Source organism: Nannobrachium achirus (genome assembly GCF_963921795.1).
Source record: "Nannobrachium achirus genome assembly, chromosome: 15".
NCBI lineage: Eukaryota > Metazoa > Chordata > Actinopteri > Myctophiformes > Myctophidae > Nannobrachium > Nannobrachium achirus.
This window is the reverse complement of record NC_137822.1, coordinates 8,236,998-8,257,317: the sequence shown is the minus strand read 5'-3', so window position 1 is coordinate 8,257,317 and position 20,320 is coordinate 8,236,998. Positions and strand designations below refer to the sequence as shown.

The 20,320-nt window shown below is 41.5% G+C and overlaps 1 protein-coding gene across 9 annotated transcripts in view; it reads left to right on the top strand.

Moving 5' to 3' along the window:
- add1 (adducin 1 (alpha)) overlaps positions 1 to 20,320 on the top strand; it is a 57,595-nt gene that overhangs the window by 32,701 nt on the left and 4,574 nt on the right. The window contains exons 10-18 of one of the 9 annotated variants that reach the window (XM_080743305.1): positions 150 to 407; positions 4,739 to 4,834; positions 7,255 to 7,347; positions 10,057 to 10,143; positions 12,498 to 12,654; positions 13,577 to 14,020; positions 15,538 to 15,642; positions 18,665 to 18,680; positions 20,223 to 20,276. In XM_080743305.1, the coding sequence (XP_080599431.1) occupies positions 150 to 407; positions 4,739 to 4,834; positions 7,255 to 7,347; positions 10,057 to 10,143; positions 12,498 to 12,654; positions 13,577 to 14,020; positions 15,538 to 15,642; positions 18,665 to 18,680; positions 20,223 to 20,274 (1,308 nt within the window). In that variant the 3' untranslated portion in view covers positions 20,275 to 20,276. Of the gene's footprint in view, positions 1 to 149; positions 408 to 4,738; positions 4,835 to 7,254; positions 7,348 to 10,056; positions 10,144 to 12,497; positions 12,655 to 13,576; positions 14,021 to 15,537; positions 15,643 to 17,853; positions 17,892 to 18,664; positions 18,681 to 20,222; positions 20,277 to 20,320 lie in introns of all 9 variants that reach the window. The other 8 variants (XM_080743306.1, XM_080743309.1, XM_080743307.1 and 5 more) reach the window with 8 other exon arrangements.

Genomic DNA, 20,320 nt, shown 5'->3' with positions numbered 1-20,320 from the left:
GAATTATCCGGTGATCTAGGAATCTCCAAAATCGGGATTAGCATCAGACCCAAACATCTGGCAGGGCTCTAGCGTTTATTTTTTTCGTTTTTTTTTTCATGTGGTCATGCAGTTTATAACCTTTTGTTTCTCTTGTCACCTCTCTACAGGGCTACAGGACAGGCTACCCGTACCGCTGCCCGGCCCTGCGGGACAAAAACAAAAAGTACAGTGACGTGGAGATCGCTCCCTCCGCCCACGGCAGCTACTCCTACGGGGAGGACAGTGACTCGGGGGCTCGCTCCCCGCTGAAACACAGCTTCCAGCGCGGCTCGCGCGACAAGAGCCGCTGGCTCAATGCCAGCGGTCGGCCTGACGAGCCCTGCGAGGACGGGCCCGACGGCGCCAGCCCCAAGTCGAAGCCTAAGGTGTGGACGAACTTAACACACGATCACGTCAAACCCTTGCTGCAGTCTCTCTCGTCCGGTGTCTGCGTGCCAAGCTGTATAACCAACTGCTTGGTCTGTGCCTACCTTAATTGTTCATAGTACAGTCCTTTTTACGGCTACCTACCGTGGTCTTTTTGGAAACGGGTAGCTGGCGGTTGGCATCCTGAGGCTATCCGGGTGCATCGCGGATCTAATCCTTGTGCTCTATCTCTCTCCTTCATGAAGATATATACAGGGTTCCCACGGTCATGAAATTCCTGGAAATATTTTGAAATTGGAAAAATATTTTTCCAATACTGGTCCTGGAAGGTCCTGGAAAAAATACCTATGCATTGTCTTTGGTTATTGATTTTGTTAATACCTCTGAAATGACAAATTAAACATGGGCCAAATTGTCAAATATTAGAGGCAAATAAAAAAAATAGAAAATAGACGATCTACATGCTCACAACGCCTCGCGTTCCGAGGCGTTGTGAGCATGTAGATCGGCTATTTTCACAATAGAACCGTGTTATACAAAATTCCTCAACTCTTAGTGCTCGACAGGGTGCCGGGTCCCCAGTTAAAATAAGATTGTTTCGGGGGTCACGGCCTGAAAAGGTTGAGAACCACTGGCATACACTACTTGTCTTTGGGCATTGCGCATAGGAGTAAGCGACCTGTTATTGAGGTGAATTATTGTTATATAGTCCTGGAAATTGGGTTAAATATTCTGGAAAGGTTTGGAAATGAATTGGTAAAAATGTGTGGGAACCCTGTATATAAATTATACTGTAGCAATTTCAGTATGTAGCTATGTTGCTTAATGCTGAACCATGCTTTTTCAAACCACTTTTAGACTTGAGATTTTTCAGATTAAGTAAGATCTTTCAGTAAATGTTCCTCTGTCTTTCTCGCAATTAGCCTTTTATTGGAATTTTCCCTCTACACTGACTGCTAACCTACCTCCTAGCATTAACTTAAACACTTGTTTCTGAGATAGTTCCCCCGTCTTTTCACTTGTGGTCTCCTAAAGCTTCCGGATGCCAGGCCAGCTGCCCCCTGCACGCCATGTCGCATGTTTTGTAGTGAAATGCACGGTTGATGTTTTTCCCAGAGGAGCGAGTGGCAGGAGTGTGGCATGAGTCCTTAAGTGTTGTGGCAGGTGTTTGTGTCTAACTACACTACTGCTTTACAGATCGATCCCACACACACACACACTCTTGTTTTATATCTGTTGTCTGTGCGTCTTTAATTTAAGTAACTTTGTTCCTTTATAAAGAAAGGATTTCCTTTAAAGCATCTATGCCAGGAAAGTATATAGAGGATTCTAGCATAATTGTATCCTATCCACGAGTTTCCAACGCCCCATAGTGCATTGCGCAGACGTCTGCACCGAGCTTCCGGCGCCGATTTACAAGCTCACAACGGGTTGCATCTGCGACGCGACGTGAGCTTGTATGTCTGCTGTTAAACCCGGAAGTTTGGTCCCGATAGTCTCCAGTAAACTCCCGCGGAAACTTGTGGATATTAAAATTGACTACTGGGATAGGCGGCGGGCAGACCTCAGCCCTACCCCGATACGATACGCCCATATACTGTACATATAGGCAGGACAAAGGCCGCGTCATTATGACTCACACATAACCATAAACCCAATATGCCCATAGACATAATATGGAGATCTGGTTGTCCAGAGCCATATCTGACCGCTATGCCCTTATATGGTAGCGTGCATTTATGAGACCGACCGTCTTCAAACTCAGCGTGCGCAGTGGCAGGCTCGAGGGAGTGTGATGCTCTCCGTTGAGTCGTTCAGATATACGGTTGTGTAGACTTGCCAAATCAACAGATATGCCCATATATGGGTTATGCGCTATGCCCATATATGGGCATATACTGATGACATCATGGATCTCCATATACAGTATGGCCATAAAAGGGACAAGGACTGACAGATACAGAGATATCCATATATGGGCGCACAAGGAACACAGAAAGAAAGGAACAAAGCCCCCTGATTGGTGGTATGAGACTGCAGCCTGAACCTCTAGTATGATAGAAAGAGTGAAATAAATGAAGCAAAAGCTAGTATATCTGAATGTTCAGCTATTTGCACATTTTATATCTAAAGTCTTACGAGAAAGGTGGCTTGTTAGCAAAGATTCAATGCTTTTAGCTTTGGCCTACCTAAACATATTAGACATTTGTTACAATGATGCTTTATTTTTGTACACAAGAGCATTAGAGCAATCGTATAAGCGCTACGAAATTACTTCCGCAACAGAGTCATGCAGCCTGCTTTTTGACTCTCTTTCCTCCCACCCAAAATACCTGCAACTATTATCAGTTGTACTTTTGAATTGCCCATATTTTTGTTTCTCCTGTTTTATTTCAGTTTGAATCTGAACAATGATTTCAAACATCGCCCCTCCTCCCCAACCCCCCCCCCCCCCCCCCCCCCCCCCTCCAGAAGGTGTACGCCTGCATGAATGATTTGCATAAATCAAGGGAAAAAAAGAAAGACAAATGAAAATCTGATCTGACTTTTGAATCAATTATCTCCTGTTGGGATAGTAGGAAATGTTGTGTTGTGAGACTCTTTCTCAGTGAGTATATCGTGCATACATGTTCATCCCATCCTCGACCCAACCAACCCTCCTCCATCTCTCTAGCCCCTTTGGTTTGGCACTTTTAACGGCTTAGCTTCAAACAGGATCAAGAATGTACCCATAAGCTTAATGCTTCTTACTGCGTATTACATGCACTATTCAAAAAATATATATCCCAAAATTGCATGAGAGCAAAACATATTTTGTTATAATATTCACACGCTGCTCATTTACTCAGTTACATTTGTATAACAAATGGGTGCAGAATTATTTTTTATTTGTGTTTTTTTCAAGCTGAGCATTACCGGGTTAATAATGCTTTTTGCCCTTGTAGTTTTTGTCAAACTAAACTTGACCTTTAGTGGGTTATCCTTTTTTTGTCATGTGATCAGATTCAGAGGAACATGCCATTTTAACTAGACAGGGAAAGTTTAATCTTCAAGAAACCACGTTGTCCTCACTTTGGGGTTTTGCACCGATGAGATTTCAGTCCCATGAGGACAAGTGTCTTGGGGGTGCGTTTCTCTCTTATTATCCCTGTCGTCCCTTTTGGTAATTAGCCTTGGAGAAATGACTTTGGTGATGCCAGCTCACCCCTCACTGCCACTCTTCGCTTCGTAAGCAAGCCCCATCGTGTCACCCACGTTCCTCCTCGCCTCCCCTCTCCTCTCCTCTCCTCACCCATCCCTCACCCCACTGTCCCCTGCCCCTCCACATGTTTAGGTTAACAGCATTTATTTACGTGATCTCTTTTGAGTTGATCCTCAGTGTGCTCTACTATATTTAGTTCCTGGTTTTTGAGTTGTAATAAAATAGTATATCAATGATGATGGGAATGTTAATAATGGTTTTACTTAATGGTTACCATATGGCAGGTTCGCTATGCTCCACACAGTACTAGTGATAGTGATACTAAACCTGATATTGTCACTGTCGGGCAGAAAACTTGTATCTCCACAATACAACGTTTAGTTTTGTTTTCATAAATAAAAGCCTTATTTCGTACTTGGTCATTATGTCAGTGTAAAATGAAGCAAGAATTGTTATTTAAACGGCCGTAATGACTTGTCCAAAACAAGATTAGGGTCTAATCTATGCAAACTGCAAAGCTTGTAACTAAATAACTATATCAATTCCCTTAAAAGTAATAATTTTGAACATACAAGGTTTCCGCCCGACAGCGACCATGTACCACACCACATGGGGGGCCAGTATTGGTAATGAATCACACAAATGTTACAATGAGCAAATCACACGTTTAATACATGCGTCTTAGCCACCCCTCCCACATCTGCACATGCACGGGGGCTCTCATAGGGTTCCCAAAACATGCATTTGATACCTGCATTACTGCTGGACAATAAATGCCTTCCATCGCTCACTGAAGCATTCACAGATGTAAGCAATCAAGTAGAAAGGCTTCATTTTCCAATAGATACATTCATACACAGCTATGGCCCTTCCCCCATCTTTGTAACAGGAAGCACATCATCATTGGTTCACTGCATTTGGGTCCAAACTGCCATTGAATCTTTTTTTTGTTTTTGACAGCCATCCAAATTTCTCCATTTCAGTTTGACAAGCATGATTCTTCTTCTTGTATTGTAAACGCCTGCATTGTTTGTCTCATTTTTGTTCTTGGGCTTCCATGTTGTTTTGTTCCATTGGGTGTCTTGTTTTTTTTGTTAGTTTTTTTAACGCTTGTTGTGGTGTTTACAGTGGACTAAGGAGGAGGGGGTTCGCCAGGCCGCTGTAGCCAATCAGTTCATCCCGATGAACACCAACCCAAAAGACGTCCTGGAAATGAGAAATAAGGTAGGACAGCTTTCTGATATTTGAAATCTTTGGTTGTTTATTAGCCCATTTAGGCCTAGAATTATTGAATGCTTTAACCAGTGAAAAATAGCAGATATACAAGCTCACAGCGCGGCACCGAGTGCCGGGCGGCGAGCTTGTAGATCTGCTATATTTGAAAAAGTCGTGAAAATGTGTGCAAATCTTTGAATATATGTATTTTCAAAGCGAACGTTTGTAACTCAAAAAGGTGAAAGGGACCTTTTCTTTGACGATGGCTAGCCAGATTGCTGACATAGAAACATAGGTTTTTCAAAAAAATCTTAGAAGTATTCAAAATTCAAATTTTCACGATTTTTCAAAAATAGTAGATATAAAAGCTCGCAGGCGCGCTGTGAGCTTGTATATCTGCTATTTTTCAAGAGTTAAAGCATAAAATAATGATACACAATAATGTGTACCCATTCTAAATGGGTTATTAGTAGGGTTGTCCTCGACTTGGGATTTTTGGAATCGATTCGAATCGAGGGGTTCATTCCGACGCGTCGACGAATCGTTTTATAGTCTACTTTGTGTAAAAAAAAAAGAAAAAAAAAAAAGTTTTGCTTTAAACGTCCACATCAACACAACACAATAATACATTAAGATGAATTGAATGCACGGTGTTTTCGGTGATATCGGTGCGCGAGCACAAACATTATCTGCATAGCAATGTACAACACACCGTTAAAACAATAAAACATCTCCGCTGATCAACTCTGCCCCGTCTCGGCAGCATCCACTGCCGTGCAGTAGAGATGAGACATTCGCGAACGATTCCGCTCTCTTGAATGGCTCTTTTAAATGAACGATGGGATCCAGTCCGCAGTCGCGGGACACAGAGCACTGACAGAGTAATGAGTCGGTGTCGAGAACGGATTCATTTCAGAAACTGATCATAAATAGCTGGAGGCACAGCTCCCAGCTAGAGCCCTCAGTGTGGACATGTGATGGACGCAAACACAGCGAAACAAACTACAAACATCATCATGGATTATTACAACACTGGAACAATTCAGAAGCACTTTAATTAGAAAATGTAACTAGTAGCCTACACTTGTGTGTAGACCTATGTTAATTTGACTTTAGTAGATTGTTTAATTACTTCGTGGACGTGCGTGTGTGCTGTGGCAGGTTATTTAATATGGGATTTTGACAGCGTGCTTCTCCTCTTAAGTACGGAACACCGTCCCGGCTCCGAATGTTTTAACGAAGCGGCGGTTCTGGCCGTTCCGTCTCACTTTCACCCCTACGCTGGTGCGAGACAATAAATAACTGTTCGCCAATTGCTACATCTCTCAATTGGAAGTACATGACACCAGTCTAGCAGCAGTGCACCGCAGTATAGTAGGTTAACTGGTGATATAAAAATATATATATATATTTTCGACTCCTCGACTCAAACAATTGGCGTCGATTCCCGGGGCTTAAAACGACGCGTCGATTCGTCGATTTTTAGAGGACAGGCCTAGTTATTAGAGATAGGGCAATATCATTGATATGGCAATTTATCGCAATATTTCATTTCCCAATTCTGTATCAAGACTCCAGGCTCTAGTATCGCGATACTTTTCCCTTTGTTAGAAATCTCTGGTCCTGACCACTCCGCTCATCTAGATGTCGCTGTACTACTAATAGCTAGTTCGCCTTCCAGTGATTCATCTCAATATCGTAATATATATCACAATATGTATCGCAGTCGCAACATATCGTAATATTAAACCGTATCGTGACCTGCAGTAAGTATCGTGTCTGTCACTTTATTTCAAAAGATTTTCCCTGTCCTATCTTTTCTGGAGGATAAAAACAGTAGAGCACATTGGAGAACACCATTTACTGTCTGCATTGCCTTCACCCATTCACACACACATTACCATGCAAGGCACCAACCTGCACCAATCCTAGGCTTTACAGATCTGGATTTTTCATATATCCCGGTTTTTCAGATATCCACATAGAAAAATATCTAGGTCCACACGACAACGATATCTAGGTCTAAAATATGTCCCCAGACCTCCACTAGGGGGACAAAGCACACACACAGTAAGTCTTCAGAGATATCTGTGTTCCATGCCTACATGGATCCAGTGAATCGGATATTTTTCAATGTCACTTATTTATCCGGTTTCACAAATATCTAGTTTCGCAGCCGAAATATCCAGCTTCGTGTGGCTGCAAGCCCCAATCAAACAAAGAAATGTCTAGCTTCAGAAATGTCTAGCTTCAGAAATATCCAGCTCCGTGTGGCCGGCACCTTATACACATGGCCAGGAGGAGTCAGGGACGAGCCAACGTGCTTGCTTCTTAGCTGCACATTCACAGGGAGGGCGTAGGTTAAGAGGCATCTAGATTTCTGTCTGTGCCATCCCTCACAACACCCCATTGTCCTTTTCTGCCTGCAGATCCGAGAGCAGAACCTTCAGGACATAAAGACAGCGGGACCCCAGTCTCAGTTGCTGTGTGCTGGCTCCGTTGTGGAACGCGCCTATACCCAGGTCAGCCTTCATAAACACGTCCAGTACCCATCTGCTACAGGACTAGCTGCTTCCCAACCACAATTAACTAGACCTAGGGGTGGTACATTTAGCCATTTTTTATTTTTTAACTTTTTTATAGTTATGGGTCACTTTGTATTGGTCTGTCAAATGTTACATATTTGTATACTAAATAACAATCGCACGCTTAAAATGTCTCATCATATATTCAGCCCAGGTCAAGTATCAGCCGTAACCACCCGCTATTCTGGGCCAAACATTTAACAACATCTAACCAGCGTTTCTAAGTCCCATTACATTTGTTGTGTTTACGACCTCTTTGAGGTAAACTGATCATAGATTAGCATCTAATGCAGTGGTTTTCAACCAGTGGTCCAGGGACCACCAGTGGTCCTTGAGGTCGGGTTCCAGGTCCATTTGGTTTCATTTTACGCTCTCTGAGTTATATTATTGTCAAACATCGGCATCACTTAATTTACAAGAAGTCTACACAAGTAGAGAATGTAGAAGAATTGTTATTTTGGTCAACGTTTGCCTGTTATCTCTCCTATGGCACCACATCAATACAGAATGGAATTGTGGACAAAATGTCTAAATCTCATCAAATGGTGCTCCGTGGCTAAAAATGCCAAATAAATAATTGACCTTGATATTTAACTGTTCTGCTGCTGTTGACGGCGCTCACCGTCATTGAAAGGGTTAATACCATGGCGCCGTTGACGGTGAGGACTGTGAATCTTACTGTATATACAGTAAAGATATTATTACTTACTGTACGTCGCTCCGGTCCCGCCCGCATCGGCAATGTCCGCGATTTGTTTACAACGCACGTCGGGCGTGCACGCGAAGTTAACGTCCTCCATAGTAAATCCATTGAGAGGCCCATAAATAGACTTCATTTTCTCCAAAAGGGACATTCTTATACAAAGGATGGTCTCCACTCTTCCATACTGTACACAAAAGGTGGGCGCAGCCATGTTCTCTTGTGGGCCCACACTGTCATGTGACTAGATGACGTAATCGTTGCCGTCAAGTGATAATCCAAAAAAACAAAAACAAACCCCTTCCGGCCCTTCAAAATAATAGCGGCGGCCTATGGAGGAAACGGCGTGGCACCGAGGCACCAAGCAACTTTCAGATTAAGAGGCACTAATTGTGTTAAAGGGTTGAAAACCACTGATCTAAGGGGATAACTTCAATGCTGGCAAATGAGAGCCAAAATGTCCTCCGTATTGCACCCCAGTGCGTGTGGGGTGACGTATGTAACTATGGCATTATTCTTTGACTGCAGAGACTGTCACTGTGGCAGGTGAGTAGCACATTATGTCCGGGAGAGGTGACTTCATCGCTGCAGGATGTGTCCACTGCCCTTCCTTGATTTTGCCATTTTTATTTTGTATTATAATTCTTTTGCATTTATGTATTTTCTTTTCTGTCGTTAAGAGATAAGAAATGGTGTTATTTGTTTTAATTTTGGTCTTGTACAACCTGCAACTAAATCCCATGTACACCTCGCCTAAGTCTTTTCTCTTGTGTGCACCTAAACAAGACATGGTCTAATAATGTGGCTTCCATGTAGATATCGGGCGTCTTGTAGCCAGTCTATGACTTAATCTATGACGTAATACGTCCCCATATTTGGGCAAAGTTTCATCCCAGATTTGACCACCCAAGTTCAATATATTTAAAACAATATGGGGAATATGTGTGGAGTTACTCCCTTGGCCTACTGACAATGTGCACAAGAATCATTTGGCACTGATCGGACCAGCCTACCCTAATCTGTCCTGGACAAACAAACAGACACATACAAATAACACACACAGACCCTTTTCTAGATCGCTCGCCTCCAACAGAGCCACAACCACAACATAACAAATTCATATCTACATGGTAAAATGTATCCACGTTTACCCACAAGTGCAAAAGGATTACAGACTTGGGGATTTGGAGATTTCGTTTTTTGAGTTACAGTTTTGCATGATGTGCTGTTTATTTTCCCGAGGTATTCAGATTAAGATTGCTGCATCTCTGAATCCATCAGAATGAGGGTAGACATCAGCAATATGGATATTTTTGCTTTTAATTTGCATCTTGCATCAATATGACTGTAATGCGCTTATTAGAACACACTTTAACACCTGATTAATTATCATGAACTGTAGGGAGGCTTTGGTGACTTGTAGTATACAATGCGTTGTACATACAGAGAGACAACTAGTGCCCCCTTGTGTGTGCAGTATGTCAATGCAACTCATTAGCTTGAGCATTTGATTGCTGCCATTCCATCTCCAGCCCCTGAAGACCACCTGTTTTTTCTTCTTTTTTTTTTTTCTTCTTTTTTTTTTGCACGTGTGAGAGAGAGAGAGAGAGAAGGGAGAATATTGAGCGCATGCATGTAAATATTAACACCTAATGGAGATCTAATTTGAATATTGTGGCTGTCAGGTGGAAACCTTGTATGTCCAAAACTGTTGCTTTTCAGGGCATGGAAAAAGAGCCACCTTTTTCACCTTTAAAACGGTGAAAATAGACGACCTACAACCTCAGTCATAACGCGGCGTTGTGGGGTAGCAGATCGTCCATTTTTGCTACTTTTCTCTTGTATGAGGAAGTAGGGCGTTTATAAAAAGTAAAGATAAATATGGAGATACAAGGTTTCAGCGACAATGTAGTGTCCGTGTTTAAGAGCTGGGTTTACTATTGCAGGATGCCCCTCTGTCCGACTCTACGGACACTATTGATGGCCTTGATGTGTCCGAGGGTTCCTATAGCCCTGCTAAGTCTTTTAGAAAGGTATTTACTGCTCCCGTCACCATGAACACTGCTGTGTGTCCCTTCTAGTGGTGGGCAAAACGCTTCATTTCAGTGAAAGGACCATTTCGTTCACGGAAATGATACGTTCAAATGATTCGTTCACGTTCGCCGCTCAGTTTCGCAAAAAACACTGTTACGTTGTGCGTACTGCTTGATCTCCTGTCCTGTGTAACGCGTGAGGAGATGTTTATTCACGTTCACAGCAATGAACCAACTAGTTCTTTTGAACGAATCACTCACGAACGACCCATCACTAGTCCCTTCTATTGCATCCCTGCCGGGTGGCAGTGCTCTAAGCCACTGTTTCTCAACCAGTGGTCCACGGACCACTAGTGTTCCATGGAATATGTATAGGTGGTCCAAGGGGAAATTAACTAAATATATACTTTGTACATTTTGTTTTTCATTCACAAAAATGTGTTTGAATAATATTTAATCCGTAAAACTAACTAAGTTAACAGGCATAGTTGTGAGGGGAAAAATATACAGTATCTTGATATAATTTGTTGCACAATGTTGAAGAATTACACTATTTTCTGTGAGCGACACCGGTGTACAATCAATGAGTTACTACTTATTTATTTTTGTGATTAATACTTTTTATTGCTTTCAGTTTTTAACATACACATTTGAAGAAATGCTGAACAGACCTATAGAAACCTTTTGTACATAACAATATCACAAGCAATTTTATACAGAGAAAGAAAAACAAAGAAACGAGAATGTTACGTCTTCTTATTTAATTACTGTTGTGTGGAGGTGGGGTTGTGTGGTCCGTGAGGATAGTTCAAAATATGCTAGTGGTCCATAGCTCAAAAAAAGGTTGAGAACCACTGCCTTAAGCACTGAATACTTGCTCATGCACTGTGAAATATTCAGTGCTTGCCTTAAACCACCGCTTCTGGTGGTGAATTCTGTATTCCTAGAACCGTTCGTTCATAGAATCATTCCCAGTCCTGACGCAGTGGCAGCACAAATGGCCAGCGCATTCACACGGTGGCCATTTTGCACTAACGTCATACTCAAACTTACGCCCAAGCATAGACGCCTCCTCCGGCTCTTGGGTGTCTGTAAAATAAGTCCAGGCAATTTTCAAGGCAAGCTTCCGGAATTCTGAAGCACACTTCCGTGTGTCACAGAAGGGGATGTTCGGTATAGGCCAATCAGACTGAGAGGCACTTGCTTTAGCAATGTAAACTTTTGTTTCCTCATGCCAATAAAGCTCCTTTGAATATTGAATCGATAAGTCGCGGAAAGAAACGCTGTGATTGGCCAGTAGTCACTTTGAGTGGCAGTGTGCCTTCCGCACTTCTGCACTTCTGCCTGTACTTTTTTACAGGTCGCTCCAATGTATGAAATGAAGTTAGTGTGTAGGTATCTAGGTTTATATATCTATGCCCCCAATTAAAATGTATGAGCAAAATGGCCACCATGTGAATATGGACAATGGCAGCGTATGGTGTCTGTGACAGGCATTGCTAAGCTCACTGCTTGGCCTCCTCAGTCAGGCTGAACTGTCTGTTCAATGTTCAATGTATGTAATCTGATTAATGTGAAACATCTTTATGCATACAGGGCCTTGAGATAAGTTGCATTTATTTTAAGTGCATTTGATTAGGATTATTATTAGTATTATGAGCATTTCTTTCAGTTAGGAGCCTTCTGATAGCCGTAGGTATTTTTTTGCTCTTATTGGTTTGTCTGACTACATTCTCACCCTTCTTTGTTTAATAATTTAAAGTTGCATATTTGACATCCAGTGACTTTAGTGCTCAGTGACTATCCTTTATATGTACTGCTTCAAAGATAAGTTGAAGAATTACATTTATTGACAGTTGGATTTTCCACGTCCCAACTTGACGTAGCTGTAACCTAATAGATGTCAACCACTTCTATGTGGGGCAAACATAGCAGAAATAGTGGTTGTGAGCTTGTTGACCAGCAAATTTTGAAAAATGTATAGGCTAAAGTCGTTAATGGCATTAGAAACTGTTTTTTACTCAATAGATTGACCAGATGGTGGCCCGTAACATCCTTATGGATATGATTTAACTCATTCCTATGTGTTAATTGGGCTATAGAATATATTGATACTGTTTTCATGTATGGAGGGAACAGCCTTTTATCTGATAATCCTACATTTGACAACGGTAGAAGGCTCAACAGTTTTACTTTGTTGATCCTTTTCTTTTTTCCTTTCTTTGTATGAACATAAATCCTTTCTTTGTATGAACATAAATCCTTTCTTTGTATGAACACATTCATTCATGTTTTAAGAATTCTATGTCTGGCTCATGCTGTCCCCTTGTGTCCTTCCTCTGTGTCTCCTGAAGGGGGAGCTGGTGACAGCCTCCAAGGCCATCATCGAGAAGGAATACCAGCCCAGGGTGATTGTCAACAAGAAGGGTCCCAACCCGTTCACCAAGGTCAACGACCAGGAAATGGAGGACTATTATAAAGAGGTGGAGCAGAAACAGAAAGGAAATGAAGGTAAACCAGGCTATTGAGTCTTGCTCGCAGGGAAAGTAGAATGCTGTTCTCTGGTTGTTGCTTTTGAACCCATGATGTTTAGAGCAGGACGGTTTACCTTAAACTAGGATTTTTTACATTTTTAGACTTGATTACTTCCTTCAATACCAGATATGAATACCAACCCTGGCCCATCACAGTGATTGGCTGAGACAGGCACAGCTCCTGCCCACCGTTGTGTTCTGCTGGCTTATATTGATTCACTAGGAAATAAGTCACGATATTGAAGTTAGACGCTCACAAAATACAACAGCACTTGACTTTTGATTGGTAGCAATTTGTTTTCCTCCCCTACAGTGTGCAATGACTAGCATAAGACAAACAAATCAGAGCACATGAAAGAGGCCAACCAACAGGTCCTCCTTTTAATGAATCATTTCCTTCCAGTTCCGGGGTATTTGTCATAATAAGGCTGCGGAGACAAGTTCATTCACTGTCATGGAATGTTATCTGTTTTTACAAAATGTCTTCACTCTTTGCCTAATTTTACAGAAAATGTTAAGGCTTACAATCCGGTGCTAGATTAATTAAACATTTTATGTTAGTTTATCTTTATTGTACAGCTAGTATATCAACAGGAGGTGTGGTCTCCCATTTCTTCAATTGTGACACTTTGACCTTGGTGTCACGGTCGATAAGGTTACTTGAAAATGAGAGGGAGACGATGCTTTTGTCTTTATATTCTTATTGTCTCTGTTTTTTTTTTTTTTTTCATCTGTTTTCATTTTCATTTCAACCAATAGTTGCATAATAGTTATTGGCAGTAGTTCTGGCAAGTAATATCTAGCAGTATTAGTATTATAATCGTTTGCATGACTTAAGAATCCTACGGCAGGGCTGTCAAAGTGTGTTGCCCCTATGCAAACGCAAAATCCCCCCTCAGTGCAGAGACAGGAAGCTGATCAGGAGGAGGATTCAATCACTAGCGGCGACAACATGCCGCTTGCCGAGCCCGAGGAGCCGACCAGTAAAAAAGCATCCACTTGTTCCACCGATAGTGGAAACACCTCCATCTCCAACGCCACCGGAAACGTCTCCGCCTCCACCCATACACCGCAACCGCAGCAAGACGGTTCCGGTTCGGAGAAGCCTCCCTTGCCAGTTGCCCCTTCCTCCACTACCCAGGCCGCCTCTGCAGAGGTCTCCTCTTCCTGCCTGGAAGGTGGGGCTGACGTAGCTGAAGAGAATACTCCCGGGGGTCCCCCTGGAGAGGAAGGTCAGAAAGCCCCAGAGTCCCCCCACAAGGAGTTCCACTGCGCGGTGCTGGAAGCTCTCACCAGAAAGCAGTCGGTGGGAGAGGAAGCTGCTGAGGCCTGCCAGGCTTCAGGTACCATATGAAGCGTTGATCATGTGCAGCTTGGGTCCTCCGCTTCCCTCCTCCTCCCTGTCCCGGTCCTGGACCCTGAACTACTGTACCTCCTGCTGTACTGGGAGTCTGGGGGTCCCTGCCTGTTCTGTTGTGTTCTCTCCTTTTTTCCCCCTTGGGTTCTTGGAGTTTGCTCACATTGTTTTGATTTACCACCTGCAGTGCAAACACCCTCCCAAACCAGCAGTTGAATCTCCAAAGTTTTAGCTTGATTTGCTTCCCCGTCTCCTCACACTCGGTTGTCCTCCTCAAAAAGCGTTAAGGGAAAGAGTATTTGAGGTGCATCTCCTCAAATGTTCTTCTCCACTTTGATTGGATGAGAAGTTGAGGAGAGAGGATTGGGCGAGGCAAAGCAACTACATTTTGAGATTAAAATCCATCCCCCTTTTCCCCCCTGGATACCCCCCTCACTTAAATATGAAACCTGTTTCTTTTAATAATGGAGCCTTAATTGTGTCTATCATGTCATATCATATCATGATTGCAGAATGTTATGGGTGGATTTGAACACGTGGTGTTGTATTTTTCCTGCTAATCTGTCATGGACATGTACTCACTGTCATCCTCTTTGACATGGTAGAGGAGGGAAATGCTTGTCGGTGTAGTTACTAATCAACTATTTTCTCTACTTGTCCACATCAAGCCTCGACTTCTTGGCTTGCAAGATTACTGACACAAAAAAACGATCTGAAAAGACTTCATTCTTGGGGTTCTTTGGGTGTCGTTTGAGATTTTCTGAAAGGTGGACTTTACTTTTGTATTTGGCGCACCCAATTAAGGCTTGCTCCTCCATTTTGTTGAGTGTGTTATGCATTTCTTTTTTTACCTGTGTTGAGGTGATTTTCACAATCTGTTGGGATGATTTTGAACTATTTCCTGATTGAATATGAATGACTTTCTGAAACGGCTGTGAGCTTGTAGCACAGCTGTTTTCAACTAAGTATAAAGTGCGGCTTAAGCAGGTGGTTCTCAACCAGTGGTCCGGGGACCACCAGTGGTCCTTGAGGGGGTTCCAGGTGGTCACCAGATAAATGATGGAGAGTTGGTAACCAAATGGACCCTTATAGACCCTTTCGGGTCCGCTTGGTTTCATTGTACGCTCTCAAGAGTTACATTATTGTTAAACATCCACATTACTTCATTAACAAGAAGTCTGCGCAATTTGAGAATGTAGAAGAATTGTTATTTCGATTAACATTTGCCTGTTATCTCTCCTAAGGTAGCTCTAACAAAGTCATATCCAACGACAAGAAAATATTCAAAGTTTTGAGTCTAATCTCATCAAATGGTGGTCCACGGCTCAAATGCCAAATAAATAATCGACGCCTTGATATGAAAAAAAGGTTGAAAACCACTGCACTGACTTAAGCGGTTAAAAATCCCATGTGTGTACCGATTTCTTTTAAGTTCATTTATTTTTTTCATTTGGACGGGCAGCCATTTCCTTATCGTTTTGTTCTCGTTGCCCTCCCTCTCAGAGCCCGAGCAGCAAGCAGAGCCTGAAGAGGAGGAGGAGGTGAAAGGTCAAAGCCCCACCCGCACCCCCCCCAGCACCCCCGTGAGAGCGGAAGAAGAGGAAGAAGGTAGGTTGACCTGAGGACGTCGTCCACGGCCCGTACTGATTCAACACTGATTTTCCCAGGTGTCCTCCGGCATGGTAGTTTGGGTGCTCTGATTGAACGGGATGACAGAAAACGGTACTACTCTTCTCCTCCAGGCTTCCAACCTGCCCCGTCCATCTGCTTGTTGGTCTGGTGGTCCGTTGTTTGTGGTGCTCTGGTCTTTAACAAAACTACTCCAGGTTGCTGTGCTGTGTTTTTATGAGTAATAACAGGCCAAGAGGATTTATTTGTAGCATGGGAGATTGAAAAAGCATTACTACGCAGCTTTTACGTTCATAATTAGGCATCACAAGTGATGGAGATATGTTAAAAACATAGTTACTAGACGGATGGTTTGGTCACCTGATTGAAATGCACCATTTTCTATATACAGTTTTTTAATAGATTTTTAAAATCTTCTGAAAAACAACAGACGCAGCGGACCAAAAAACTCAAACTCATAAAGGAAAACAAAAATTAAATGTGAAATCCTGCTCTAATTGTCAACGCCATCGAGTAGTTCGTACTTTATAGTACATCATAACCTACCATGACACAATACTACATAGCGCAACCCATTTAGGCCTAGAATTATTGAATGCTTTAACCATTGAAAAATAGCAGATATACAAGCTCACAGCGCGTCACCGAGTGCCGCGCTGTGAGCTTGTAGATCTGCTATTTTTTGGAAAAAGTCGTGAAAATGTGTGCAAATCTTTGAATATATGTATTTTTAAAGCGAACGAAAAAAAAACTTAGAAGGATTCAAAAGACACTTATAGAATCGGGTCAAAATTCCAATTTTCACGATTCTTCAAAAATAGCAGATATACAAGCTTGCAGCGCGGCACTTGGTGCCACGCTGTGAGCTTGTATATCTGCTATTTTTAAATAGTTAAAGCATAAAAAAATGATACACAATAATGTGTACCCGTTCTAAATGGGTTAAGGGGGTACATATCTGCATATTTTTTACAATGTTCAGTGATCACTCCAGAGAATGCAACAGAATGGCAAACCATATTCACCATGTCCCAAAAGTCCTTCAGGGTCTTGTTCTTCTCTTTGGGTTTTAGCTTCCCCTCTTGGTCTTTATTACTATTGGATTGCACCTACCGTATATTATTAATATATCCTTCATGATGATGTGACTGTCCCTGAAAGCCTGTGCTTGGAGAATTAGCTTGATATGGCTTATACATGAATAATAATCGTTGATGTCGGGCAGAAACCTAGTATCTCTGTTTCAATGTTTTATGTTCTTTCGTAAATGAATGTCCTCCTACTTCATCACACAAGAGTGCCGCATAAACGTTGTGAAAATAGCAGATCTACAAGCTCACAATCAGTGGTGTAAATGTACTCAAGTACTGTAAGTACAATTTGAGGTATTATTTCTTTACTGGACTATTTCCATAAGTATTTTATCTACTTTTAGTTCTACTCCACTACACATCAGAGGCAAATAGTTTCCATACAATTATTTGAAAACTAGTTACTTTGTAGATTTTTATTATTATTACAAAAACATAATTTTTTTTTATTACTTTTACTCAAGTAAATGTATAATTCTGTTCTTTGATTTAACTTAGTATAGAGTATTTCTACATTTCAGCATTGATAGTTTTACAAGTAAAACATTTGAGTACCTTTTCCACCACTGCTCCCAACGATGCATTGCGTTGTGAGGTTGTAGATTGTCTTTTCACTTACATGGAGATCCGTACTAATACACACAAAGTGAAATGTAGGAGCGGTTTGCACCGCTCCAAAAGGAGGGTTTTTATGGCATACAAGGTTTCCACCCGACAGTGGCGTAACGTATTATCCGTGCTATGGAAACGTTTTGCACTTAACCCTGTATAAGTCATTCAAGCTATGGTCGCTAATATCAACCAGGTGTAATCTAATAACAGAAATGTTATTAAAGATATGTCTCTGTGTACCGTTCCTTCTCTACCACTTCACGTCCATTCTCCATCTTTTTGGGGAGGATGTCTTAAGAATGGTTTCCATCCATTCTTTTATTTCTCCTTTTGGTGGTTTGGACTCTTTTTTTCACTTTTTTAGTTTTTATTTTATTTTTTTTAATTAATTTTAACACGGTTGGCTGTGGTTGGTTTGACCTGCATAGACATTTGTTTCTACTTGTGCTTTGTTTTTCCTTCTTTGTGGCTGCGTTTACAAATCAAGGAGATGGAATTACAAAAGAGTACCTGTTGCCATAGTAAGTACGTACTGTTCCACTCTCCTCCTCCACCCTCCTTCTCACCTCCATGTTTTCTGTTGGTCCATTAACCCTCCCCTTTGCATGGCTGCTCTCGGCTCTTCACTAACCCCACGGCTGGGTGGGGGTTCCACTCCCCCACCCTCTCCTCCAATCTCTGACTGACTTCTCGATCTGTTTCTTGGTGTTGATGGGAGTTATTTCAGGTCTCCTCCACTCCCGGGCAATTCACAATTTATTCTCGGTCGTATGAATGTCGTCGCACGCCAGAAACCCATCCGGCGTACATAAGTCAGTTAATCAGCTTTCAGTTCATTTGCCTTCGTTCACGATCACTGTGTTGCAGTCATAATGGCTTCCTCAGTGAATGCAAATTCCTAATCAGAAAAAGGAGATGTATTTTGTGTTGCAGTCATAATGGCTTCCTCAGTGAATGCAAATTCCTAATCAGAAAAAGGAGATGTATTTTCCAAATGACCCAACTTGTTTTTACCGTTTACTATGAAGGCTATAAATTGGGGATAACTTTGATCTTGAATCCAGCCTAAATTCACTTTAGGTTGGTTAAGGATGTGTTTGTTCTACAGTCCCAAAGCGCAGCCAGGAGTGTAGTAATCTGAAACAAATCTCACAGCACAACCGGTCGTGTAACCTCGCTTTTCCTCCTGCCGTTGACCCTCTGGTCAAATAAAACCTACGTGTTTTCGCACATAACGCACATCTTACACACTGTTTCTCTGTCTCAATGTGAAAATGATGTTGATGTTTCTTTTTCAGATGAGGCCTTCACCAGGTACACCAATGCTTTTATACTGGCGTGTTGCTTTCAGAACCAAACTTGCTTTTTTGGCTTTGCTGAGAAAATGCTCTTGGTTTAGCTTTTTTAATGGTTTACGGCAGCAGCCCGGAGCTTGGCTGTGTGATGTGTAGTTTGGGTTTTGTCTCTGTGACATACCTCTTTGTTTCTGAGGCATATACGTTGTTGGGTAATTGAAATAAACAATGCTTTTGTAAGTATTTTAACCACTTATACCTTTTATACTTGGTGAACTAATACTTTAGTTTGTACGCTCCCCTCCCCGAACCTACCCCATATCTCTTTGACAAGAATAGCCGATCTACAAGCTCTACAACATGTTGCGTTGCAACATTTTGTGAGCTTGTAGAGCTATTTTTGAAGAGTGTTAACACCAGAATAGAGGGGCTTCTAAGTTGTTAGCGGGGTGTTATGCTACATGACAGAGTATGGCAGGGCATTTATTTGGGCAATAATTTGTCTGCATCACAGTAAGAAAAACAACTAACTGGGCGAGCTGTATTTTGCGGGGGTGATTTTATATGAGGTGGTGGTTTGAAATGGATGCTTTTCACTGGATGTTTTGGATGTGCCGAGTTGTGTTTTAACCTGATAAGCAGATCTGTTGAGTTGTTTTAACTTGCTGGCTGTGGTGCAAATAAGGTGACGCACATAAAATCCAGATTTAGATTATATTAAATCATGACCACATTTGAACTGAAAATTATTTTTAAATACTCAAAACTTAAAACTTAAAAATATGGCATCATTAATTCAACTAAATCTATCATATAGAAGTACCGTACTTTAGTTTATATCACAATTTCAACTAATAAAATAAGAAATAAAATAATCATATTATCCACTGTTATACCATGGCCACAAACAATACACATTTCTAAATGGCGGGAGGGTGCACATAACCGTTCTCAATTAAAATGTGTAATAATCGTATTAATTGTTATTTAAGCTACCATAGGTATAGTTGCAACAAAAATCGAGTGAAGTAGAAGTTGTCTATTTATAACTGATTTAGCTAGTACTATTATCAATGATGACTCAGACAACTTCGTTTAATAAAGGTTACTTCAATAGTACCAAGTATGCAGTTTGTTAGTTTGAAAGGTTTCTACATAGGGAGCATATTACCTTGAATAATTAAAACAACTTTATATTTTAACCTTTGCACATGGCCATGGTATAAGGAAGCAGAGTGCATTATTTTGGGTAACCACACTACTTGTTTTTTTACATAGTAGAAATATATATTAAAGGCGGCAGCTTGGTAATTTTTATGTATTCCTAAATCTATTTCTCGGCTTATAATGCAGTCTTACCCTTTGGCACCCTAAAGTTTAAATGCTAGCACATCTAATTGCGTTACTTACAGGATGAAATGCATTCTGTTCTTTTAGCTGCATGATCCATTTAGTAATCCATGCATCTGCATAACATTTAAAAATGAGTTTATCTAATCACAGAAAATTGAATAGCTTCTAAACTCAAAATGTACTTTTAATTTGTTTTGTTTGTACACAGGCTGCAAATGAACAAGAAAACAGTACTCATTAAGTTTGCCCTGCATAAGTGAAGGTAAAATAAACCAATGCTGTGCACCAGCATGCAGATAAATCTTG